Raw genomic sequence first — 24,540 nt, forward strand, 5'->3', positions numbered from 1 at the left:
AAAAGGTCACCATCACAATGGATTCTCTTATCCCCCGCTGCTAAGCGACCTCCTTGCCTGTCCTCTACAGCATCAAGTCGTACAATCTTTCCACGGACTGCTCGGGGTGGATTTCCACCGGTCTCCAACTTGTTTATTTCACTTTTTTCTCTGCTTTCTGTGCTCTGCTGTGTCCCTTTTGATCGATCAAACTCTGACCTGTAAGAACCAGCATTCTGCGGGGTAACTGTGCTGTCTGTCCATCACCTGAGAGACGGGGATCTTCTTCTCTGCTGGCTGCATCAATCAATCAGATGCCCCTGTGGACATTGATGAATGCATTGGCTGGTGTCCACTGGTTCAGCACGTCGTCCAATTCGGTCGTTGGTCTGATTTTTGAGATGATAGGATGACTATCGTCATCGCCCATCGTCCTCGAACCGAACCTGGAGTCATTATTAACTAACATCGACGGAGGCAAACTCTGTTATCACACTTTCAGGATTTTCTCTAATAAATCATCATAAAGGATGCGAATCCACTTTCTGGTTCTTCTGGTTCTCTCTCCACGTTCCACTGTCAATCATTACCCCGTCTCGAGGGGAAGTGGCAATGATCGTCCTTTGTGGAGGCATCTCCGCGTTGTGATCTGGTGCCGTCTTTATCATGGATTCTGCTGTGATTTTACAGTGTTGGATACCAAAAGGAGGATCTAATGTTGTGTATATCCCTTCTATCATCAATAAAATGTCACGTCAATATGTAGCTATCATTCAGATCAGACAGATATCACACAGACAATATATATCTCCTCTTGCCACCAACTCAGTCGAGTCATGCAATCATCACCAACCAACCTTCGTATAGCCATCCAAGCACTCTTAAATGCTTCAAAGGAATTCAATCCGCACATTTCCGCCTCATCTAGCCTGCTACTCGATCCTCCCCCGCACAGACTGTCTCACCACTCACCCCACCAAAGCATATTCTACCATCCCAGTCTCCTTCCCCGGATTGATATTACTCCAGTCTCCAATCAGACTCGCGGCGACGTTCGTGACATAGCGGAATTCATGGCGGAATTCCCCATAGGGTTTTACAAGATTCCTCGCGATGTAGGGGCCGTCCGATAAAGATATAAACCGGTGTGATTTCTTTCATTTCTGAGTCTTTGGTAGACCAAATTGAAGTGGATAAGAAGAAAGCACATGAAACAGAAACGGCAAGATGAGTTCAATTGAACCATACTACGACTATATTATCTGCGGGTGAGTTTCAGCCCCAAATCCAACGCTCCACCATGGCCAAAAAAACACATCTAAACAATGCCCCCCTGAATCTTCTAGCGGTGGCACATCTGGATGCGTCGTTGCTGGCCGTCTGGCGGAAAATCCAAACCTCAAAGTCCTTGTTCTCGAGGCTGGACCTCATCATAAAGACCTGGAGAATGTCCACATGGTTGGTGGGTAAGTCAGTCTCATCCCTCCACTCTTCGTTTCTCTCGACACACCCCATCCTGATGAAATCAACTATCACAGCTGGTCCAACAACTTCGACGATGCCAACACGGACTGGAACGTAATCACTCCGCCTATGCCTGGCGTCAACAACCGCCAGGTCAAACTCAGCAGAGGCAAATTCCTCAGCGGCTGCAGTGGATGCAATGGCACTCTCTGCATTCGCGGGTCCAAGCAAGACTTTGATGATTGGGATTTGGAAGGATGGAGTGGAGAGGAATTCTTCGATTGCATGAAAAGAGTATGTGCGCACTTTTCATCTTCGTCCCCCAAAAGCAGTCAGTCAGTCCATATACTCACACATCCCAGGTCGAAACCTTCCATCCCAAAGGCTGGTTCAGAGAAGATGAAAACAGCCACGGCTACTCTGGCCCACTCCATACAGAACCTCACGACCTAGCTCCCATATCCCAGCGTATAATGGACTCTTTCGTTTCACAAGGTCTACCCCTAGTCCATGATATGTTTTCAACGGGCGAGACTCCGCATGGATGTGGCCATGTCCCGCGCACAGTGCACAACGGGCTGCGTACCACCAGCGCCGATTTCATCACCAACGGCCACCAGAGGAAAAACACCACCATCAAGACGGATAGTACTGTGGACAAGATTCTCATCGAGGACGATGGCAACTCTGGCTTACGGGCTACGGGCGTTCTGGTCCGCGATGTAGGGGGAAAGACTCGGACTTACCATGCAAAAAAGGAAGTTATCATCAGTGGAGGCGCATACTGCAGTCCGGCTATTCTTTTACGATCCGGAATCGGCCCACGAGAGGAACTGAACAAGCACTCCATCCCATGTCTAGTCGACTCCCCTGGTGTTGGAAGAAACCTAATGGACCACCCGGTAATCCCTAGAAAATCCACAGAAAGAACTCAATAAGATAATACCTAGTACTGACATAACCTAGATCGTCTTCATGTTCTACGAAACTGCCCGGAAAAACCTCACCAACGACCACCACGTCTACCACGACGACAACTTCACCACCACATACAACCTCTGGAAGTCCCAAAAACAAGGCTTCCTTTCCTCCTTCCCCTTTGGCTCCTTTGCCTTTGCCCGTCTCGACGACCGTCTCGCCAACGAACCACTCTGGAAAAACAGCTTCCCCAAGAACGACAAAACCCGCGACCCCATGGGCCTCATCCCATCCAAACAGCCGAATATCGAACTCTTCACGACGGAATGCTACGGCGGTCCGAAACAATATGATCAGTTCCCGGTTAACAATCAACATGTGTTTTCGATGATTGCTGAGCTGTTTTCTCCGAGGTCAAGGGGGTCGGTGACGTTGGCTTCTAGTGATCCCCTTGATAATCCCGTCGTTGATTGCAATTACCTATCTGATCCCCTGGACATGCTTGTGTTGTCAGAGGCGTGCAGATTTGGTAATGAAATCATTATGGGCGGCGCTGGAACTAGAGATCTTGTCAAGGGTTCTTGGCCGCCTAATCTGAGCCATCATGCCTACACCACTCGTGAAGAATGGGTGCCTTATGTAAAGGAGCATGCTACTACATGTGAGTTCGATCAAACTTTTCTGGCGATAGCATACCGCTAACATACTTCTTGCTTAGGCTACCACGCAGCCGGAACTTGCGCCATGGGGAAAGACAATAATCGTCAAGCAGTCTTGGATAATAAGCTGCGCGTACGAGGTGTCTCTGGACTTCGTGTCGCCGATTGCAGTGTCATGCCTACCCTCCATGGAGGTCATACCCAGATGCCTGCCTACGGCATTGGGGAAAAGTGCGCGGACTTGATCAAAGAGACTTGGTCTCTATCTCAAGCCGAGAGCACACGCGTGCGTGCAGCTCTGTGATTGGTTTGACATGGTTAATGAACGATATTCTTACTGCACTGACGATGGGAACTGATTTTTTACGAACAAACAGGAGGTCTTGTTGATTCTTCAAATGGTACTTAATTTTGAGTTAGGCTTTTTGGCTTCTCTATGGACTTGTATATATACTCATTTCTCGTATCTTATGCATATTAAATCCATATCAAGTTTTTTTGCAAAGCATATCGCATGAATACGACTCAACAGAACTCAGTCAGAATTATTGACTATATTCGAGGCAATTTTCTCTGCAAGCATATCTGCGATGTGTCAACAGCCAGCAAATGACTGGCATTGAAGATCAACTTACAAACTGTTGATTGAGGGTGCCCAGGGGTCAGAATCGGGAATGCACTGGCATCCACGACCCTCAGTTTGCCAACGCCAAATACTCGGGCCTTGCTGTCAAGCACGGCCATATTGTCACTACTAATGCCCATTTTGCATGTACAAGCTGCGTGAAAAATTGTCATCACGCTATTTCGAATTACTTCGAGAATCTCAACATCCGTCTTATACTTAGACCCCGGGAAGTATTCATCACCGACAATAATAGGTGCCATCGAGTCACTGTGAAAGGCATCTCGGATGCGTTTATACGTAGCTATTGCCACCTGCTGGTCGGTTTCAGTAGAAAGCCAGTTAGGATTGATAACTGGAAGATCCGCTGTGTCGGCCGAGGTGATTGTGACATTTCCACGAGATGTGGGTGCAACCAAAGTTCCCAAGATGGTTGCGTACTGACCACCACCTTTTGGTTGTATGGCGAAAGGGTTAGAGAAGTTGCCCACATAAACTGCCGCGGAGAGATACTGCCGCGTTCAGTGAATCAGCATTCCTACGTATCAGTAATGCTGGAAACCACAAACCTCCACCTCGGGCCAGTCACCAGGAAACCAGGAAAGGTCATTCTCCATCTGGGGAGAAAATCCAGACCGAAAATCTTTGGGGATCTTTTCAAAAGCTAAGTAGTCCGCGACAGGGTTTGTCAGTGGTCCTTTATGAAAAGTTGCGTACTTGGACAGCTGTCTTGCGAGGTAAACAGTGTCCGTAGCCATTTTAGTATATGTTTCTAGAGCCACCTGATATGTTGGCCCAAAAAAAGGATGATCCCACATGTTCTGGCCAACCCCTGGAAGGTTAGAGATGACTTTGATTCCATGTTCTTCTAAAACGTCAACCGGGCCAATACCTGATACCATCAGGAGCTGAGGGGACTGAAAGGCACCTGCAGAGACTATGACCTCTCGTTTGGCGTTCAACGCGTATTTCAGAAAACCAGTCTTAACTTCTACCCCTGTTGCTCGTTTCCGAGAGTCAAATAGAATCCGTTTAGCCAGGGTGTTCTTATAAACTCTCAGGGTTTTTAATCGTTTTATTGATGAAAAGGTCCTGAAAAAGGCAGCTTCTGAGCTACTTCTCCTCTCATCAGAAGGCCGAATAGTGAAGGCGCAATATTGGGAGCCAATCAACGATCCACTGTTGAAATCTTGTGTCTCTTTAATTCCAATAGTCTCCAATCCTTGTTTCACCCAGCTAGAAAAGGACATGGCATAGTTAGGATAGGATACTTGAAGCGGCTGGCCATTGTTGTCAAATGCATTCTCGTTAAATCGCGCCGTGGCATTGGCAAAACGAAGCTTGTCACGCGGAGAAGTGAAATGGACTGTTTTCTTGAAATAAGGAAGGACTTTGTCGAAAGTATAGCTCTGATCATGGATGAGGTCAGCCCAGAGCTGCATCGAATCGACAGTCGGTCTGTTTCCAACCGTATCTCAGCATCATATCAAGAGGCGGGGAGAAGACCATCCACGGACCTTTGGTATATCATAAAGTTCAACGCCGACCTAAGTGATGATAGAATGGTTAGCACCATGCAGTCCCAATATGCGGCAGTAGAAAGTATCAGATTCGTACGATCCACCCAGGCATTTTCCTCTGGGATAGTGAATGTCACGATAGTTGGCACCAGGAACACTCTTCGCCACAAACTTCCAGTCCACTGGCAACGTCGACTTTGGGTCCGATCCAACCCCAAGACTGCAGGCCCCAGGAATTTTTGAAATCGGATATTTGACCTCATAGAAGTCCCCTGCTTCTATCAGCGCCACGCGAAACTTGTTCTCAGCTAGGCGCGCTGCGATCGTCACGCCTGCGGTACCACCACCAACCACTACATAGTCAAAGGAGGCATGAATACCAGGTAGACCTTCCGAGGTTCCAGGCAGATTGCTGTAGAGAATGTTTTCTGAACTTCCCTGTATGCCTGCAACTGATGCTGCCAGAGCCACGAGCAAGGAGAACAACAGCAGCATTTGAATGGCGTGAACGATATCTGATACGAAGGGATTGACTAATGCGCATTAAAGAGTTAGCAGTGCAGAGAAAATGAGCAGATGAATAGGTCGAAGGAGAATCCATGGTGATGGGCTGTGAAGTCCGAGTGAATAACATCGCCAGGGTTGTTCCTGCCGTCGAGTCGAGTTTGTAGTTTTGGATTCTGAGCTCCAGGCGCAACTCACACGCTAGCAAGAACAATGTAAAGCAAGCTCCAGCCCCAGAAGATGGAAAATATTGAACTTCATCAGCAGATAAAATAGGATTGCCCATGGCGATAGGTAATGCTTATCAACAACTCAAAGATAAAAACAGGGAAACAAAATAAAAATTACTCATAGTAATACATTATATGCCGGAAGAACTCAATTAAAACCGACTGATTTACAGTCCTTTCTTCTGCGCTTCCAAGCGATTGCTTTCAACGACGTACCCAACTGCTCGAGCAAGACCCTCGTCCACCGGGATAATGGGGTAATATCCAAGTCGTACTTTGGCCTTGTCAGCCGAGTAGTATCGTGTCATACACGAGTACCGCACAGTACGTCTGGTGAGACGTGGTGTCTTGCCGAACAAACCCAGCACCGTTTCTGCGATACCACCCACGGGTCCCAGGATCGACTCTGGAAGTTCATACACTTGCTCAGGCTCAACGACCTTGTCAGTCAATGCCCAGGCAGCGCGTGTCATGTCCCAGAAGTAAACCGGAGAGTCATTGGTAATGTTGAACGCCTCTCCATCGACTCGCTCGATGTCTAGCAGTTCACCCTGGCCAGACTCGAGCCGTTCCTTGGTCGCCAATAAACGGAACGCAGCTAGCATGTGGGAGTATGCGATGTTGCCCACGTAGGTGAAATCGAAGAGGTTGTTATTTTCGCCGAGTTGCATTCGTAGGACAGTCGGGGAAGCCTTGGCCGAGTGTTCCAGGATTTTGTAGGTGAATGTGGTGTCCTTCTCTCCGTAGATACCGGCAGGACGGAGGGCGCAGGTCAACATCGAAGAAGGTGATGCGCGGTTGTACTTCAAGACCAGCTCTTCCGCATCGGCCTATTTCAAATTGGTTCATCAGCATCAATCAAACAACTTAACAGAAGAAAAGAAGACATACCTTTGTCTCCGAGTAGTACTCCAGCTGGCGCTCTCCTCTAATAAGAGGCCATTCCTCAGTAGCATTGATCAGGTTGCTCTGTGTGTCATGCACGACAGAGGACGAACTGGTGTATACGAAAGCCTTGCACTTTCCACCCCAGTCACCATGCTCTCCGCCTGCGACCTCCACCAACGTCTTGGTTCCATTCACATTGACTTTGTGCAGCATTTCCTTGCTAGCATCTAACACTGATGGTGTTGCAGTGTGAATAACCACGTCAGGCTTGACCGCGCGGAATACGGTCAACATGGACTCCACCGATGTGATATCGCCCTCATGATACTCTGCGCCAGGCAACCGATTCTTGGACGTCCGCAGATCCACCACCGCGACCTTCGCGATATTTCTGGGGTATCGGTCTTTCAAAAGAGGGTATTCGAATCGAGCGTCTCCTTGCGGTTTGGGGAGGGCAACACTGGGGTCGGTCTCCGACGGAAAATTGAGCAACTGATCGACAATATGCCAGCCTAGAAACCCGCAACCACCGACCACCAGGACGGTACCCAACGACATAGTAGGTCGCTTGACTGACATTATGGCGTTCGAAGTGAAATCCTGTTCTGAAGTGAGTGTGGGGTAAAGAAGGAGAAGACAGTTGGTAGGATTAAGGAGGCCGTCGGCGGCGATTGTTGAAGATGGAGAATCCCCGGGGCCAAAGCTCGGACCCCCCACATATTAATCTCAAGGAACCAGATTACCTGCCTCGTGTTTTTTTCTCCTCGACAGCTCAGGATGGGTGTCTTGCCCAGTCTAATATTACTCTTATATTAAAAAAAAAATTAGGTGCAGCAAGTCATGTTTCACCCTAATACACAGTGGTATTGATTGCTATTGACCAGATTAGGTACAAAGAGCATTCATGTTGCAAAGGGGGAACAATAAGATGGCCCTTCGGAGTACTGTCAATATGCCAATGACTGGCTTTACTCCGTGGCAACACATCCAAGGGAAAATATTCATTATCATTATGTTGATTTAGATTGCAATGCAATCCTTCCGCCCTATGCATTTGGAGAATAGTGCCGTGGCTCCTAAACACCCGAAAAAGAACACCCTGAAAGCGCATGCTGGGATATAGCGAGATGGAATCAAAAAACTGAAAGACCGATTGATATTTCAAAGCAAGGTATTGAGAATGATTCGGCTCAGATCGAACCCCAAGGCTGGTGGCATTCTCAAAAGTGCGACTGAACTTGATGCATTCATGCAAACGCTTCTCTATATCATTGAATGGTCTTCATTAGCATCCAGAATAGCATCAGGAGGATACAGGACTTACTCAGCACTTCTTTCCACTGAACGGCGCAGCGCGCGTTTGTATTGCTTCTTCTCATCAGGGGAGCCCCAGAGAAGCTTTGTTGCCTCCGGGTTCACAGTAGTTCGCGGATCATAAGCCGGTGATTCGTCTTCTAAAGCATCCACGATTGCTTCGATGTGGTATCTCATTTCATCCGTACGCAGCGGAAGATAGAAGAGTACCTTATCTTTGGAAACACGATGGTGGAAGAGCGGCGTCTCTACGAAAACACGGGGCTGTTCCTCTGGGAACCGCGGGCTCAAGTAGACCTTCATCTTGAAGATACCGCCATCCAAGTGCGTCATAGGTCGACCAAAGTATGTCAATTCCCAAAGGAAAGGGTTGCCATCCGAAAGGCCCAAGTCAACAGTGAAGCTCCCTCGACGCTTAAAATCTTCAATGATCTGCTCGTGCTGACGGTACAGGTTCGCCGCAATACCCGCTTCTTCCTCCTGAGCCTTGCGTCCCTCAACGGGCCACTTCTGGGTCTCATGGATAATGACCATTCTGATCACGGTAAGCCTTCGCCTCAGCTCAGCATAGTCGAAATTTCCGTCCATGGCGTTCCCGGTCGATTCAAAAGGCATTCTTTCGAATTTACGCTTTCCAGGCTTCTCCTGTTCCGCGGCATCGATGGCCTGCATATACGACTCGAAATACCACAGGAATCGTCTCTTGCGAATATCCGTAAACGGGTCATAGGGCAGAATACTTCCTGAAAAACCAAAATCTTCTTCTTCGTCCCGTTCTTCAAATGGTTTCCTGAATCTAGGTGGAATAACTTTCCCATTCGACATGATGCCCAATGTCCGTTCCAGAGGCGCCATAACAGCAATTCGTAGAGTCTCATGGCGAATCTTTTTATAGGAAATACGTGGCTCTATTAGCATGACATGAACTAAGCAGTTCCACGGGAATTGGGCTTATTTACCTTGGCGATATAGGACTTCATGTTCGTCAAATCCGATTCCATGTTGGCATTCTCATAGCCAGGCTCATTCTCGTATGGATTAGCAGACATCAAGCTCTGGATCGAGATCAAAATTGACTCTAATCCCTGAGCCGACGACCACTGCTCCCCACTTTCACCACGCCAGGTTCTGCGAGTATCAGCAACGTTCCTCGGTTTTATTTTTCGGGGGTAGTCCTACCCAAGAATCGATCTACGTCGACGTTTTGTCAGCACATGTACCACTATAAAATCAAGTTTCCACCAGAGACTCACAAGCAAACCTTGCCAGAAGCATAGATGTTTGGGTTGAACCTGCATCTTCCTCCATTCGTAGTCACTGCCTTGACAGTAGGAGGGCTTGCTGGATAATCTAAGGTACAAGAGATCAGATTTTCTGCGACAGATTTCCTAAACCCGTCATACCTTTGCCGAATTTAATCGCGAACTGAATAGTATCTCTGGTGGTTAGTACATGACCTACAAATATGCCGTGATATATTCTTTTAGAAGGGACTAAGAACAAACCTCAAAGAAGCCGAACTGGTAAGGCGATTCTGGGGGTCCCAGGATGAGCGCGCTGACGGTGCGGACATCTGACTCGTCACAATACACCGCGAGAGCTATAAACAAACAACATAAGCCTATCCTGCCATAGAAAGGGGGAGGGGGGGGGAGCGAAAAGGCGATAGAAGGATTTCTCATATCATGCTTGTGTACAAAAGGTGTACCTACAGAGGTCTGCACTTTGCTGTAACTGCTTGATGTCCTAAAACCCCACCAAAAGAAACAAGGCCCCCTCATTAGCCAGCTGAGATCTGTAATGTATTTGCAAGAAGAAGCGAACGACAAAAAACCAGCGGAATACTTACCCGAGTAATACGCAGGACTGACTGGTCGGACATCTTGGCAGCAACCACTGGAAGGCCCCAGATCTCTTGTTGTCAGTTCAATGAGGGTTGTGGGGAGTGGTTCTTTAACTACTCCCGGCGGACCAGAAAGGCAGCGAGGTGCATAAAAAATCCCCAGGTAGACCAGTCCGGATGTCAAGTTGGCTGCCTGTTTATGGGGTGGGAGGAATAGCAGAGCCTACTGCCTGGTCACTGAAGTTGTGTCTCTTTGAAGGTTGGAAGTGAGAAAAAGCAGGAAAAATAAAGGAAACCAGTGAGTAGCAGTGAATGTCAGTCAACAATCATAGCAACACGAGCAGCAGCAAGCTGAAAACACAACATGGGGAAATAATAATTCCCAATCTAATGGATCCGAATTTACGACAATCATAGGCCAATATGCTGGGCCTTCCAACCCTTTTTTTTTTTCTACCACTATTACTGCCGATCCATTTATTTTCCGATTATACCAGATGAATCGAATTATTTGCACTTCTTCCCTGTAGATAATTGTATGTATAATTCTAGTTATGTAAAAAAGGAATTATGATAGAATAGTGAATACATCATGACAAGTTCAACGGGGGCATCTAAAATCTAATTTCGGAGGACGGCTACCACCCCGGCATTACTTGAAGAACTGAGGGAAATGAAGCCGCAATTCCTCGAGGTTTCGTACCAAATATTTTGACGCTGGAACACGAGGCATCGGAAGCTCGGGCTCAAGAAAGTGAGCTGTGATCCAGCCGCGAGCCTCAGCGTGCTTGCAGTTCAGGTGGGAATCATCTGCCAGCAATTTGGTCAGCCTTTGCGAAATCAGCATTGTAAGAAAGAAAAACGTACCGACAAAGTAGCACTGCTCTGTACTTGGAGCGCCCGCCTCTATCTCCGCTTTTTCGTACATATCCTGGCTAGGTTTACAAACCAACGGCGGCGGCTGCGCATAGTCACAGTATGTGATCCCCTCAAAAAGGTCATCAACTTGCAACAATTTCACGACACGCTTGCCATGATTGACGTATGCGTTCGTGAGAAGCCATAGCTTGACTTTTGTCTTATCAATGTCCTCAAGTAGCTTCCGCAGCTTGGGGTCCGGCTTCAGGATGTTGTTCAGCGGCAGAGCATCGTCGACTTCGCGATTGAAATCAAGAGCATCAATTTGGTGATGACGGGTGAGTCCTTCGATGGCAAGGCCGTATTCTTTGTAGTATTTCTGGTGGAGCATATGAGCGTCTTGAGGATCGAGGGAAAGGTGTTTGACGAAGAATTTATCTACATATCGTAGGTCTGTTAGAAGGGGTGGTTTCAAAGACGGAGAGGACCCAGAATAGCTCACTTATCAATATCTGCATCTCATCGTGTATGTTACATGCTGCACGCCCATCTGTCAGCACTTATCGTGTCATTCTAACAATATGCGGGGTCTGTCTAACATCTGGAATAAAGCTATACCAACTCAAGTCAGTATAAGGTAAGAACCACGTATTAATGTCGATGCGATCGCAGCTTTTGCATACACAATTGTCAATATCAAAAAAGAAAACCGGCCTGGAATCAAATGCCTCAGGGGCCGGGCAGGCGGAATTTGCCATGGTCCTCCGATTGCGAACTATATTGTTCCGATAGCAGGACGGAGCACGGAAGAAAGACGAGAGGCCTCCAGATAAGAATTGCGGTCTGGGAGATGCGCAGAAGGCACGATACATGAGCGATAGGACTCAACTCCAGCGCGTTCAATAGACGTCTATCGTCGACAAGTGGGGGATAACTGCGCAACTGTGAGGTGAAGCCGGCGTCGCTGTTGCAACTCCGATGCGGGATTAGCCGCGCCGCCAACCCGCGTCATGCCCCAGCGAGTTTAGCGTCAGGCCGGCTGAAAGGGCGAGCTTCCGTGCCAACTCGCAACCTCCTCTTCTCTCCTACGACCATTATTTATTATTCCCATCCTCCATTCACCTTGAGCCAGGTCATTGACTTGGAGTTCAGTGTGTTGACTCTGACAGTTGTATTCTGTCCAGGTGATAAGAGAGGTCTATTTGATCCACTCTGGAAACACATTGCACTGGCAGCATAATTTTTCACTATTGCAGCAGCTTCCAAGATCATGGCGGCTCACGGGGCCACTCAACTTCCAACAGGTAGTATACCTACGGGGCTACCAATAGGCGAAGAGGTGAAGGAGTATGAGAAAATTTTGAGAATAAGTGACGATGTCTTTTCTGGAATTCACCCCAGATTGAAAGTTCCTCGCCAGTTTGTGCGCAAGGCTACCTCGAGAAACCCTCCCAACCCCCCTATCACAACACAAACACAGGTAGCAAAGGCTGGCGGACCACCCGTATCTCCTCCAGAGGGAACGGAAAAGTCGTCGCAGTCTATCCTGCCGGCATCAGAAGTTACGAGCTCACAAACTACTCCCATGAATGGTCCGTCTGCTGCAGCGACCGCGATGGGTCCATCTTCGCGTATCGTCCCCAAGCCTGCCTCCGAGATTGATCCCATATTTTTGACCAAGTCGGATGATCTGGTCAGGGCGGAAATACAGTTGGAGCGGCAGAGGGTGGAGAGGACATTGCGTGAACAGCTTGACCAAAAAAGGCAAGAGTCGAGGCAAAAAACCTCTATACAAGATACAAAACCAGACTTCGATGTCTCTGATGTTTTGAATAAGGCTCTTGATATGGTCAGGCCCACTGCTCCAAGCGATATCGCTGGGCCCAATGGTACAGGGGCCCCTAGTGACTCGTTTGACGAGAATTCCTTCTACTCTAGTAGAGCCCCGGACTCCCCACAAAATGGCGAGCCGCAGAGAACATCTCTAGCGCCTCCATCAAACCCAGATGACCTTGCTACTGAAGCCCCAGTAGAACATAATTCAGATGAGTTGCAACGGCTTGAGGCCCTCAACAGAACTGGACCGGATCAGGAAATGCAAGATACTTACAACCCAGTTGCAGACCAGCGTTTACCCTATCATCAGAGGCAGCCGCATAATGCTCAGGTAGACCTTGCAACCCCTAGGTCTTACGAGGCCCAGCCACCGACCGATGCCCTTGAGGAGCCCGAGTATTCGCCTCCGGCTCCGGGTGTGCCACCGATGGAAAGGAGAGACAGCCAGGAATTTACGAGGGGCTATCCGGGAGGTACAAGACAACGACGAGCTCCCGATGGCCGGCAGGCCGATCGAATTCGTTACACTCGCAGATCGGCATCACCAGGAGGCGATATGAGGATTGTGAGAAATCATATAACATCACCCGCAGCTCCCCAGCCATCCAGAGTCTCGCCTTTAGCAATAACTAAGGTTCCATCTGTCCATCAGCTCAAGGAGTCGCGACCAGAATATGGATCAGACCGGGGCAATCCTGGTCAGGATTCTGATCGCGCTACTCCCGATGTTGCCGCTCCACACTTGATGCCTAGAAAACGTAGGCGGTTGCAGGAAGGAAGGGATAAACCCCGTCAGGTTTCGTATAGAAGACAAGCTTTTGACTCTGACCCTTATATTAAAGAGGAGCCAGTTTCGCCTCCACCGTTCGCAGACACCCCGGCTTTTCGAAGTCGGCAGCCTCAAGAGAGACCCATCTACATTGATATCGCATCTCCGCAATATACTCCTGCGGTGGAGCGGAGAGAGCCTTCAATTAGGGACCCTGCGTACGAGTTGGATCCATACCGTGAAATCCATACTGAACCTGGCATCCAACGCACAGTTTCCCGTCTCAGTACCAGACGGCCTGCGCGCGATGACCAAGATCTCAGGAGGGTTGCGAGCTTGCACAATGCCCGGCAACCAGAATATCCGCGCGAGTACATCGACCAAACTAGCCCCCGTGCCCTGCGAGCCCCATCTTATGCGGTTGTTGAGCGTCCACTGCCAGAACAACCTCGGTATTATGACAAACCCGCCCAGCCCTACTCGAGACGTTACGTTCCAATCGATGAATCGCCAACTTCAACTAGATATCGTGAGGTCTACTATGACGAAGAGCCTCCAACTCGGATCATGGCGCCTCCCCCGCGCCGAATTGTGGTTGACGCACAAGGGAATCAATATTACGAGACTATGGCTACACCGAGGATGCAACCAATGGCCCCACCAGTTAGCCGGATACCGAAAGGGGACGTCTATGAAGATCACCCACCAGTACGTCCGGCAAGTGTGCGGGCTGCCTCGATCATTGAAGATCCATATGGTGGTCGAAGATATGTCCAGGAAATGCCGCCTCCGCAGAGCACGTATCGACGGGTCACCGACTACGCTCGACCGACCCCGGCTGAGCGACGACCGTATACGGCTTTAGATGAACGAGAACCATATCCACGCAGCAGCAGCGTTCAAGTCACCGAGTACCCTCCCCGGCATGCGGCCTACGTGGATGAAGCTGATATTCCACGGGAACGGTTGGTCAGGATGTCTAGTGTCCGACCTCCGACTGCAACCCGGTACGATGAACCGCGTGAGGTGATTCAACGGGTTGAAAGTGTGCGCCCGGGCGGACGAGACATGAGTGTCTACGTGGACGAAGATCCCCGACGAGCGAGGGATTACATTGAGCGGCCTGTGTATATGGCAGCTCGTGCTCCAGCCAGGGAAGAACGCTACTACGATGGCGGAGAACCAGAGCGGATGCTTCTCGAAGGGGGGAGGGATGTAGTCCATCGGGCTCCTCCCCGGTATTGAGATATGTGTATGTATTTAAGTTGGAATTTGGTGTGGGACTAGTTTAATGGGAATAACGAACAGTCACGATATGATAGGAATTTTGTAAGGTAGATAGACATGAACTCGGCCTTGGATCAAATGACTTGCATCAGAGATACCACTACAAAATCAGAAAAGGGTGCATAATGACATGGAGTATTACAACAGACAATAGGTTTTTATCATATGCAAGACAGTACAAGGGTACCTAGATCAAAGTAGAGCAAGGTGGTCCTACTAGTCAGTCGATTTTCCAATTGATAAACCAGGGCATGCAGATTCCACCTGTTCAATCAGCAATCCAGACTGAGTTGTTGAAATGAAGCGACAAACTCGGCAAAGATAACACTAAGTACTGAAGGTGGATGATTATTTTCTATCAGGCAGACCATGATTACATATCTTCTAGGACTCCATGCCACTCATTATTGGACGATATCACCTATCGACCTGTCCATGAGTTGGAAGATTATTACCATCCCAGTTAAAAAAGTGAAAGATAGCAAAGACCATACAGAATTGATAATTGGCCGATGATGCTGCAAGAAAAAGGGGGTTTCTTAGATATAGTGACATGGATAGCAAGGTACCTACTTTTATTAACTACATATCTGTACAACACATGGACCACCTCGATCCAAACACACTATATTTGTGCGATAATCAAGGCAGCAAAGCAAGAAAGTGGAGTATTTTTTTTTCTTCATCAATCCATAGTGCCACTTTGTCTCAGACTCTCTCCGTTAAAATTTGCTACAGAAAGGAGAGAAATTGACCGTTTGATTTGATGACCCACTTGATGACTGGTAGATGACGTCGATTACTTTGGAGGGATCGAGATTGCCGGGATTTTCGATGGGCTGTTGATTAACATGGATTGTTGTTGATTTTTGTTTCAGTTGTTGGGAAGGATTTGGATGTCTGGGGATATTCTAGTTAATGCTTAGTCTACTGTGTGTGGGATGTGGATGTTGGTGAATTGGCGGATAGCAAAATATATCGCCATGTCTACTCTGTACACTCTGTAAGTGTGTTTTATGCCACATACATTAATATATGCAAATGAGTACTTTTGCCATAAGAGTGGTGTCCATACAATATGTATTTTTATCTGCTCTCATGACAAAGGTACTAGATTGGTAATAATTGCCAGGAATTCCCCGCAGACAATTCTAATCATAATGATTGAAGCAGATGATACCAGGCACAGTAATGCTTTCTGTTCTTCCTGTCTTTTCCGGATTCCCAATTCATTCATTTCCTTGAAAATTCCGGGCCGAATCCTCCGTAAACGACATCCAGAGATCATGACGCAAAGCCCCATCCAGTAGCGTACCAGGAGCAAAGGTAAGGTACGCACAGGGCGAATCCATTGATCGATGCCATTGCTATCCATGATTCATGATGAAAGGAGAGTTCAGTTCTCAGTGAGAACCAAGGGGTGGATTCCATCCAGTTCCCTGGTGATAGTGCTGGTATGCTCTGGTAATACTAATACTAGATACAATGGATTTTCTCTCCGACACCCTACAGATTCCGAGCAGATATCGGCGATTTTGTCCGGAGAGTCAGTGTGTGCCCTTGCTTCCACCATAGCATCTAGGCATTTTGCACCAGGATGATGGGATTGTTGAAGCGAGAGTTGGCTGAATGGAGATGATGATGGACGATCGTAATGATCCACGTGACCGCAGTGGCCTCGCTTGGGGGCCCCGATCTGGAATAGGGCAGGATGAGGGAAAGGAAGAGAACTGTCAGATATTTAGAAAAGGAAGAAGATGAGGAAGATCCAGAAATGAGATGAGCATGAGATGAGAATCAAGGCTGATGTCCAGAAAGGGACCCTTAAAGTTGACATCCCCGAGGAATTGGCTTTCTTAGTTAGTTACGGAGTGTCTGGAGATCTGGCGAGAGTCGATGACTGCCACCCTCTCCTACATTCCTCATCCAACGCTGTGTATAGACCATTACTTTTGAGATATGATAGACCTTGTAATCATCACGAGAAAAAAAAGAAAACAGACCATCTACAACTTCATGTTTGCGCAATGAACGGCCTAGACGCCGTGACCACCGCGACCCGCACCACCCCGAACTGACGACACAGCCCGCCTGCGAGTCTGTGAGAGAGAAAAAGACAGCGACTTCAAACTTCAACCCTGCAGAAGAAGAGAGAAATCGAAAAAAGAACAATTCGACCCATTTGATTTTTTCCTTTTGACTTTCGACCTTTTTCCTTCTTTCTGTCTTCCCCCTAAGCCCCTCGTATTTTTCTTCTTTGCTCTTCTCCCCATTTTATCATTTCGCTTCTTTTTTTTATTCTTATTCCCCTCTGCATTCTTCCTTCTTCCCTTCTCTCTCTCCCCCCACACAAGGGAAAACAGGTGGTCCTGCTGACTACTCCAAACCATCCGTTCCTAACCCAGTCCAGCCAAACTGGGTCGAGGAAATACCTTCAGGCTTGAGCTCTTGCAGGGCTGACATTCTGTTCCCTTTTCACATCCCTTCTCTTCTCTCCTGCGTCTTCTATTTTCTTTTTCCCTTTTCCCTTTTTTTTATTCCTTTTCTTTCTTCTTCCTCCTCTTTTTTTAATACCCATTTCTCCCCTTTCCTTGTGTTTCTTGATTCCCCATCATTCCGGACTCTAACGTGCTGTCCACCCACACCACCTCCGCGACAATTCCTCTACCCATCCCTGTCGTGAACAGCGTCGTCGTCTCCTTTCTCGTCGGGCTCGATCCTTGAAAGATTCTTCCCTCCTCATCCGACCTTCTCCCTCCGCCATTATTCACCTCCCTCTGACCTCCCTCGTCTCTCTCCCCTCGACTTGCTCAAGGGGTCAGAGATTCGATCCGTCCTTCCCATGCACAAGATTTCCAACTTCACGGGCCAGGCCCGTCATGGCTGGGAGCGAATGACACCCACGTTCGGCATGTCCAGACCTCACACCGACATGGCTTCCCACTCTCTTCGACGGCCTCACGGCGCACCACCAATGACTCCTCCTACGGGTATCGATCCCACCGTCAACTTGTCGCTCAATGTGCCCTTCTCGTCTACTTTGAGTGGCCCTGAAGCGGAGGATGTGCTCCACGCGAGTCCCGGTGCTCTGCAGCGCTGGTCCTTTCCTGAAGGCACCCCAGAGGGCACACCGGTCCATAAACTGCCTGTTCACGCCAGCAACGTCGAATCCCTCCGGAGATTATGTCGTCAGATCACTGAGAGCAGTGGTGGGAGAATGGAGGCCACAGTGACGTCCTCGGAGCCCAAGACGGTTCCTTCGTTACAACGACGACCCCAGGGCTTGGTGACTAACGTGTGCATCACTGGTGATGGAGAAATGGTGCGCAAGATGCGAGCCAGGATCCTTAATGAGACTCCTATCTTATTGGTATGCTGGGAGTGACTCATCACATTTTGTGTGTCTATTGCTAACGCTATATTTTGCCTGGTAGCGATGTGCGACCGTCGACGTGGATATGCATCTCATCATGGATGGATCGACCAAGGGCATTCGAAGCAGCGTGTTGGAGCATTTGGATACTTTGGCCGCCTACACTGGCACTGATATCTTTCTCTTGACTCCCAAGTTTCGGGATACGGACAGTGCAGTGGTCTCGTCCTACGGCTACGCTTCTGACAATGGTTTGGATCACCGGTTTCGGGTGTCTATCTATGGAGACATGGAGAGTGCCGAACATGCCAAGACTAGGGTTTTGATCATGATCGATCAAATTGTATGTTCCTCCCTGACTCTTTTTTTCCCACACTTGTGAATACTAATAATCTGCCAGCTCAAACGTCACGTGGATGCTATGAAGTTGGAGTTGACTATGCATACCTTGGTCTGCGGTCGGACTCGCAAGAACATCAAACTTATCGAGGCAGCAACTGGCACGGCTATCTATTTCCCTCCGCCCTTCCCTCGAATCTTTGGCTATACCCCTCCAGGTGCTCATCGTCGAAGTGAGGATGAGGTCTACATCACTGGTGACACCCAGGAACAAATTGCCAGGGCTAAGCAAAAGCTGCGAGAGCTTGTTATGGGTGTCAAGATCTATGTTAAGGATGTTATCGTCAACTCCAACAAGATCGACAACGTCTTGCTTGATCGTCTGGACAAGGTTCGGAAGGTTATGGAGATGAACGGGTCTTATGTTCTTTTCCCTCAGCTTGGCAGTCAACGGGGTCTAGTTCGGATCCAAGGCACCGAGGTGTTGCATGTCGAGCGCACCGTTAGGGAAATTATGGCATTGGTGTGTACATGCTCGATTCCATTAACTTGTCTTGCCGCTAACCAAACCCTTTAACAGGCCGGTCAATTCTACAGTGCGTCTTGGTGGATTATCATGCCCGATCCCTCTCAGGGTGGATTCCGTGCTCCATCTGCAGCTGATGTTCGCACGATGTTGTCCGATATCTGTACCAACTCTGGGGCTGAAGTCAGCTTCGACAACTTGACCTTTACCATCAACGGATCCGATGATGCCGTCAAGTCAGCAATGATGGTCATCAACCAGATACCCTTTGTCAAGCGAAGCCAATACCAGATGCGTGTGAAGATTGAACTCGCCAACGAGCACAAGGAGTTTGTCAGTGGCAAGAAGAACGGCAAGATCAACAAGATCATGGGCCAGAGTGAGTCACTATCGCCCGGGAAACTATTGATTCAAATTGCGGTGGCTAATATACATACAGGCAATGTGCAAATCATCTTCGATGGTTTCAACGAGTACAACTTCTACATTGATGTCTGCGGTAACCAGTACGAGTCCACGAAGAATGGACTCGATCTTGTCGAACAAGAAATGCCGGCTTCTATCTCCTTCCACGTGCCTGATCAGTACCACAAGCGGATCATCGGCATTGGCGGCCAGCACATCCAACGCATTATGAAGAAGTACTCTGTCTTCGTCAAGTTCTCCAATGCAATGGACCGTGGTGGTATGGGCAAGGAAGACGATGACATCAAGGTTGATAACGTCATCTGTCGCACACCTGCACGCAATGCTCAGAGTCTAGACCTCGTCAAGCAGGAGATTATGGACATGGTCGAAAAAGTCGTAAGTGGATGCTTTTTCTCTTTATGTTCATTGAATGACACCTGACTTGTTTCCAATTCAGGACGCTGAGTATGTTTCGGAACGAGTTGTTATCAACCGACTCTATCACCGTGAACTGCTTGCTCGTATCTCGGAAATCGATGAGCTTGAAAAGAAGTGGAACTGCAAGATCGAGTTCCCTAGCACTGAACTTGCCAGTGATGTCGTGGCAATCTCGGGACCTGAGTACCAAGTTCCTCAGGCTGTAGATGCCTTATTGGTGTGTATCTCCCTTCAAATCAACTGCGGACATCGCTAACAATTATTTGCAGGGAATGGTTCCGGAGAGCCATGAGCTTCACTTCCAGAGCTCTGTTGAACTCCGAGAGTTTTTTAAGTCTACTGATTTCCGCGATGATGTCTGTATTAAGCTTAAGGAGCAGTACGAAGTCGACACTACGGTGGATACAAGCGCGGACCTCCCCGCCCCTGCTGCCTCAGCCTCCGCCTCCGGTTCTGATGCGGGATCAGCTTCTCCGACCCCACCCCCTGAGGACCGTGTTGTGCTTGGATACACGCGCAACAATGCGGGCGGACTTAAGGATGCCATCGACTTCTTGATCTCACGCCTTGTTGCTCACGGACTCGACGCGACCACGGTCAAGGGCGCAATCCCGCGCCCGAAGTCTGACTCGTTCGAAGAGTCCCTGCCCTTCTTTGACTCGAAGTTGCTGCAGCATGCCCCTGCACCCCTTGTGACGGATTCTCCTACTCGACCCAACTTCTCTGATGAAACCAGTGAGCGTGGATCGATCTTCGAAAGGCTCCGGAAGCCCGGAAGCATCTCCTCATTTTCCTCGTTCATTGGCCGCAAGAATCACTCTGCCTCTCCCGGATCGTTTTTCAAGCACGCCTCCAGCAATGCCTCCAAGGCCTCCCTGGTCTCCATGGAGTCTCGGGACAGTGGTTACCGCAACCCATGGAATGATTCCGGTGTGAATCTCCCCGAGGACGATGTGCCTGTCCTCGGTAGCTCCCACAGCCACAGCAGCAGCAATGGCTGGCCAGCGCGCTTTGACACAAAGTTTCCATTCGGTACTGCGCCCGGGGACATGACTCCCAAGCATGACCCGCGCGCATCTTTTGACAGTGGTCGTCCTAGCACTTCAAATTCTACTTCTGGATACCCGGCCCCTATTGGGCCACCGCGTTAAATGAAAAATATCAATTTGCAGCAGTATACCCCAAGGCACTTATTTTTATCTTTTGTTTTTTGTTTCCAGCGTTTGTTGTTTCGGATTTCCTTTTCTCTTTTTTTTTGATACCACCGAGAGCACGCAAAGATGTTAGAAAAGAGTCGAAAAAAATACAGCAAGAATGGGGATATCACTTTGTGACCGACAGGTCTGTTATGCGTCGTCCTCGATTTGATTCTTTGATTTTCAGTTCATGGTTTTCTCTCCTCTTTTGTTTTTTGTCCATGTCTTGTGATTGTGTTCTTTTTTCCAAGTAGTGGGTGTGGAAAGGTCTTGTGTGGCAATCATGGCGGAGGATCGATTTTCATTAAACATTCCAGATATGATACCAAGTGAAACGAAGGTGTATGATGGTGTTCTTACAGTTTTCATCTGCCATGCTGGTTTTATTTTTTGCAACTCGTCCGTCTGATCTTGCTCCAATTCGGAGCTTCAATTCGGTTTCTTTCGATTATTTATGCCCTCTTCCCCCTGATTTTGGATCGTTTTATATACCTTGACGATCATCGATTCCCCGAAACGTCCCAATGTAGAGAGGCACGGAAGAAACAAGTCGATTGCTTTCTGGATTTGATATTTTTTTTCCGATACAATTGTAGACATTTGTAGGTTTATTATGTCATCCAGTAGGCATCACGTATTTCCACCCCCTACAGTAAATGCAGATCCCATAGACACAATTCGTAAGGGGCAAAGACTAGACCTGCACATATTCCGGTTGCCTAAATCACATCACACATCTTATCTTTTCTTTTTCGGTGATCATGTACATAACATTACATGGCTTTGCATGGCTTTGCATAGGTTTGGACTGTTAAGGTTTGCAGGTGTCAAGGGTTAGCTAGTGCTGACGGAAGCCTCGTATGGACAGGGCTGTGCTCTGGTTGCTTTTGGGGGCTGGATTTGAGGGGCTTTTTATGGATGCAGTGTGAGCTATGTAGATCATATAGGGTGTGAAGCTATTGGTTATATATATATGAATAGAATGTGATTTAATGGAGTATATGTTGAGTTATAGTGTTCTATCTAGCGAAAGAACCAGGGGAGGAAAAAAGCAAAGGGTATCTGATGTGCAAGTACTCCGTGTGAGATAAGCAAAATCAAACGTGTCGAACGGAAAGAAAATGGAGAGAGGCGAGAGGGAAAGGTAATTAAAAGTGGTAGACAGATGTGAACCTGTAGGGCCCATTAGAATATATCCGCCTCCATTTGCTTGCTAAATCATCAAGCGATGATAACGGGTATAGCGATGCTATACCGGCGAGTGCTGATTGATCGAGAAAGATCAAAACGCAACGCCAACTGCAGACTCACGTTGTCTCGCATAATGTTTATAGACCGAATCCTGATATTCTTGTTGAGGCGGCTGCTGCTGCCCTTCGTATATCGTAGGATACGCCCGTTCTTCAAAGCTTGTGATGGGAATAGGTCGAGAAATTGGCAAATCGAACTCCTTTCCCCTGCGGCTGTCTGAGCGAAACGTCGGTGACGCTGCCAGGCCACTGGAGAAGGACGGGGTAATTTTGAAATTTCCCGTGATGGAGCTCAAGGACGAAGCCAGGGTCGAGCCACTCAGTGTTCGGGTGCGAGTGCGAGCAGTGGCTTTGTCATGACAAGCCGATTTCAACGGACTTGATTGGGGAGAGCCATTCTTGTTGCTTCCTGGGAACAGCCATTGTGTTACTCGGCCCGAGCGCTGAGCTCGTGAGGGCGTTGTATTTGGGCTGTCAGGGCAAGCGGTGGGGGTACGGGGAGAGTCAATGGAAGAAGACTCCTCCTCTGGAGGAGGCATAGAGGTGAATGGCCTGTCCTGCAGGTTTGTTGGAGTTCTAGGGAACGTGGAAGCTTCCGCATCGTCTGTTCGCCTACGGCGTTCAGTGTTGAACAGACCTCCAAAGTCACCAGGGGAATCCAGCCTGGTGGGCGCAGGTGAAGGAAGGTTATCGGCAGGGCCAGCTGTGGTTGAGGGCCGACTTGAGAAATGGGGTATAAGAGGACTGGCCATGGGTGACTGTTGTCTTTCCAAGAGCTGCTCCAGAGTAGCTAGCGAGGATCGACGCGATCCAGAGCCTACTGGCTTGCGAGGCAACTGGAATGAATGTGAGGGCCGATGAGATCGAGAGCGTGGTATATCAGCCGAAGGGGATAGAACTCTCGGGGGTCGGGCCGGAAGATATTGTCGTTCTTCTTGTATTCCAAAGTTTTCGAAACTGGGAAGATTCGACAACCGATTCTTCGGAGTATGGATGCTCAACTCCAATGGCTGGAATTCATCCGAGTCCTCGAAAGGGTCGATATCAATCCTTCGAAAGTCCGTTGGCGCGCTGATTCTCAAAGGCGCAGTGGATTTTCTCTTGAAAGACATACTGGCCCGGCTAGATGCTCGTGAAGCCAGTTGCCTGCCTTCATTCACCACCCAGGATGGCAGCGACGCCGTCCGAGGTGGAGGACCCGGACTCGGAAGGTCATCATAGACGACCAGTCTCATGGGAGGAACAAGATGAGGTTGAGTATGGCATATCTTCATTTCCCGTTCGACACCTGAGTAAACGCTTATCAGTATAGCTCAAACCATGATAGATGGATTGTAAAGAACAAGAAGCAACATGCACACACACCCTTATCTTTCCCAGCCTGCCGATGACGAGAGCCAGCATCATCGTCATCTGCAGGAGTCGGACAAAATAAGCAGGATGGAATCCAGCCAGTGAATATCGACCCTGCTTGTCCAAGTTCCAGCTTCATCGCTGCCAGCGCTTCAAAGCCGTTGGCCCATCACTTCCGTCTAGATGGGGCAACAAGTGCGGGGGAGACCTAAAAGGAAAGGAGGGAAAAGAAAATGAAAGAAAAAGACAGAAAAGAGACACATCAGAAAAAAAGAGCGAGAGAGTGAGATTAGAGGGGAAAAAGAGGACCTCAAACGCTCGTCTGAGAGGCTGGACAGGCTTGCTTGTGACTGCTGCCAGCAAAGTCCACGCTGACCCCGCCTGTGAGTGAGATGGCATCCAACTTATCATTCTTTCATGCAGCTCGCCCGTCGTCAGGCTATTCCAGACTCAGTATCGCCTGATGAGACACACGGTTGCTGTTTTCATCTCCTCGACAGCTGTCGACGGCCAGTCAGCGTGCTGCGCTGGCCACCATGCCGGACAACGTGTCGATCGGCCACCGGGCCATGATCTGCGCTCTGCGTCCAATTCGCTGGCAGGCCTGATATGAGGATATGCGGCGGGGATATCACATCGCTTGTCACGCATCACCGACTAGTCAGCGGCTGCCTGAGCCGGAGGGTATCTGTTTCGAGCTGTTAGTGTTGCAGTTGGGCGCGTAACGGCCGGCTGTCATTGATCGGAGGCTTTTCATCACAGGAGAGTGCCTGAGGTGCTATTATTGTTGCTCTGTATTCCAACATGGTCGGATGCTAATCTTATTTTATATTAGATTCTTCAGTTTCGCTGCCAGGGAAAAAGAGTGACCCGCAAAAGTTCCAGGTTTTTTAAACCCTTGACCATATCGATTCCACGATATCACGACTTCATGTCATACTATTTATATCACCCCTGACGATA

General features: G+C 48.7%; 8 protein-coding genes across 8 annotated transcripts; 3 read left to right on the forward strand and 5 right to left on the reverse strand.

The window, feature by feature from the left end:
- Positions 1-963: 963 nt before the first annotated feature.
- ASPWEDRAFT_693983 (GMC family oxidoreductase) lies at positions 964-3,448 on the forward strand. The gene is made up of 6 exons (XM_040839045.1): positions 964-1,247; positions 1,326-1,445; positions 1,518-1,737; positions 1,806-2,345; positions 2,410-3,022; positions 3,080-3,448. The coding sequence occupies exons 1-6, from the start codon at positions 1,207-1,209 to the stop codon at positions 3,322-3,324; spliced, it is 1,779 nt and encodes a 592-aa protein (XP_040685177.1). The 5' UTR covers positions 964-1,206; the 3' UTR covers positions 3,325-3,448.
- Positions 3,310-5,660, reverse strand: ASPWEDRAFT_747480 (GMC family oxidoreductase; the record flags this gene model as incomplete). The annotated part of the gene is made up of 5 exons (XM_040839512.1): positions 3,310-3,605; positions 3,656-4,157; positions 4,215-5,103; positions 5,163-5,192; positions 5,263-5,660. The coding sequence occupies 5 exons, from the start codon at positions 5,658-5,660 to the stop codon at positions 3,556-3,558; spliced, it is 1,869 nt and encodes a 622-aa protein (XP_040685178.1). The 3' UTR covers positions 3,310-3,555.
- Positions 5,661-6,066: 406 nt separating this feature from the next.
- ASPWEDRAFT_118883 (C-3 sterol dehydrogenase/C-4 decarboxylase) lies at positions 6,067-7,366 on the reverse strand (the record flags this gene model as incomplete). Its single annotated transcript, XM_040828855.1, has 2 exons — positions 6,067-6,729; positions 6,791-7,366. 2 exons carry the CDS (start codon positions 7,364-7,366, stop codon positions 6,067-6,069), a joined length of 1,239 nt encoding a protein of 412 aa, XP_040685179.1.
- A 209-nt stretch (positions 7,367-7,575) lies between these two features.
- Positions 7,576-10,321, reverse strand: ASPWEDRAFT_45439 (ubiquitin-conjugating enzyme E2). Its single transcript, XM_040836540.1, has 9 exons — positions 9,951-10,321; positions 9,814-9,847; positions 9,607-9,701; positions 9,505-9,526; positions 9,355-9,451; positions 9,281-9,292; positions 9,061-9,229; positions 8,112-8,986; positions 7,576-8,050 (listed from the first exon to the last, which is right to left on the reverse strand). Exons 1-9 carry the CDS (start codon positions 9,981-9,983, stop codon positions 8,035-8,037), a joined length of 1,353 nt encoding a protein of 450 aa, XP_040685180.1. The 5' UTR covers positions 9,984-10,321; the 3' UTR covers positions 7,576-8,034.
- Positions 10,322-10,457: 136 nt separating this feature from the next.
- ASPWEDRAFT_45441 (putative pyrimidine 5'-nucleotidase) lies at positions 10,458-11,757 on the reverse strand. The gene is made up of 5 exons (XM_040836541.1): positions 11,486-11,757; positions 11,402-11,414; positions 11,305-11,340; positions 10,812-11,240; positions 10,458-10,754 (listed from the first exon to the last, which is right to left on the reverse strand). Exons 1-5 carry the CDS (start codon positions 11,558-11,560, stop codon positions 10,597-10,599), a joined length of 711 nt encoding a protein of 236 aa, XP_040685181.1. The 5' UTR covers positions 11,561-11,757; the 3' UTR covers positions 10,458-10,596.
- A 141-nt stretch (positions 11,758-11,898) lies between these two features.
- On the forward strand, positions 11,899-15,068 carry ASPWEDRAFT_45443 (uncharacterized protein). Its single transcript, XM_040836542.1, has one exon. The coding sequence runs from the start codon at positions 12,073-12,075 to the stop codon at positions 14,650-14,652; it is 2,580 nt and encodes an 859-aa protein (XP_040685182.1). The 5' UTR covers positions 11,899-12,072; the 3' UTR covers positions 14,653-15,068.
- Positions 15,069-17,536: 2,468 nt separating this feature from the next.
- On the forward strand, positions 17,537-20,929 carry ASPWEDRAFT_118820 (KH domain protein; the record flags this gene model as incomplete). The annotated part of the gene is made up of 7 exons (XM_040828850.1): positions 17,537-18,064; positions 18,129-18,410; positions 18,468-18,929; positions 18,987-19,311; positions 19,372-19,736; positions 19,798-19,995; positions 20,048-20,929. The coding sequence occupies 7 exons, from the start codon at positions 17,537-17,539 to the stop codon at positions 20,927-20,929; spliced, it is 3,042 nt and encodes a 1,013-aa protein (XP_040685183.1).
- A 993-nt stretch (positions 20,930-21,922) lies between these two features.
- Positions 21,923-23,959, reverse strand: ASPWEDRAFT_45445 (uncharacterized protein). Its single transcript, XM_040836543.1, has 2 exons — positions 23,590-23,959; positions 21,923-23,512 (listed from the first exon to the last, which is right to left on the reverse strand). Exons 1-2 carry the CDS (start codon positions 23,714-23,716, stop codon positions 22,257-22,259), a joined length of 1,383 nt encoding a protein of 460 aa, XP_040685184.1. The 5' UTR covers positions 23,717-23,959; the 3' UTR covers positions 21,923-22,256.
- Positions 23,960-24,540: the final 581 nt, after the last annotated feature.

Source organism: Aspergillus wentii (genome assembly GCF_001890725.1).
Source record: "Aspergillus wentii DTO 134E9 unplaced genomic scaffold ASPWEscaffold_8, whole genome shotgun sequence".
In the NCBI taxonomy this organism is placed as follows: domain Eukaryota; kingdom Fungi; phylum Ascomycota; class Eurotiomycetes; order Eurotiales; family Aspergillaceae; genus Aspergillus; species Aspergillus wentii.

Excerpts from the sequence above, each read along its gene's own strand:
- ASPWEDRAFT_693983 (XM_040839045.1), top strand. The coding sequence starts at position 1,207 with ATGAGTTCAATTGAACCATACTACGACTATATTATCTGCGG. Across the intron at positions 1,738-1,805 it reads TCTTCGATTGCATGAAAAGA|GTCGAAACCTTCCATCCCAA; the intron begins GTATGTGCGCAC and ends CACACATCCCAG. Across the intron at positions 3,023-3,079 it reads AAAGGAGCATGCTACTACAT|GCTACCACGCAGCCGGAACT; the intron begins GTGAGTTCGATC and ends CTTCTTGCTTAG.
- ASPWEDRAFT_45439 (XM_040836540.1), bottom strand. The coding sequence starts at position 9,983 with ATGTCCGACCAGTCAGTCCTGCGTATTACTCGG. Across the intron at positions 9,452-9,504 it reads CGCGATTAAATTCGGCAAAG|ATTATCCAGCAAGCCCTCCT; the intron begins GTATGACGGGTT and ends CTTGTACCTTAG. Across the intron at positions 8,987-9,060 it reads TGAAGTCCTATATCGCCAAG|ATTCGCCATGAGACTCTACG; the intron begins GTAAATAAGCCC and ends TCCTATAAAAAG.
- ASPWEDRAFT_45441 (XM_040836541.1), bottom strand. The coding sequence starts at position 11,560 with ATGGCAAATTCCGCCTGCCCGGCCCCTGAGGCATTTGATTCCAGGCCG. Across the intron at positions 11,241-11,304 it reads TGAGATGCAGATATTGATAA|ATAAATTCTTCGTCAAACAC; the intron begins GTGAGCTATTCT and ends TACGATATGTAG. Across the intron at positions 10,755-10,811 it reads AGAGCAGTGCTACTTTGTCG|ATGATTCCCACCTGAACTGC; the intron begins GTACGTTTTTCT and ends AATTGCTGGCAG.
- ASPWEDRAFT_45443 (XM_040836542.1), top strand. The coding sequence starts at position 12,073 with ATGGCGGCTCACGGGGCCACTCAACTTCCAACAGGTAGTATACCTACG.
- ASPWEDRAFT_45445 (XM_040836543.1), bottom strand. The coding sequence starts at position 23,716 with ATGAAGCTGGAACTTGGACAAGCAGGGTCGATATTCACTGGCTGGATT. Across the intron at positions 23,513-23,589 it reads GCAGGCTGGGAAAGATAAGG|GTGTCGAACGGGAAATGAAG; the intron begins GTGTGTGTGCAT and ends GCGTTTACTCAG.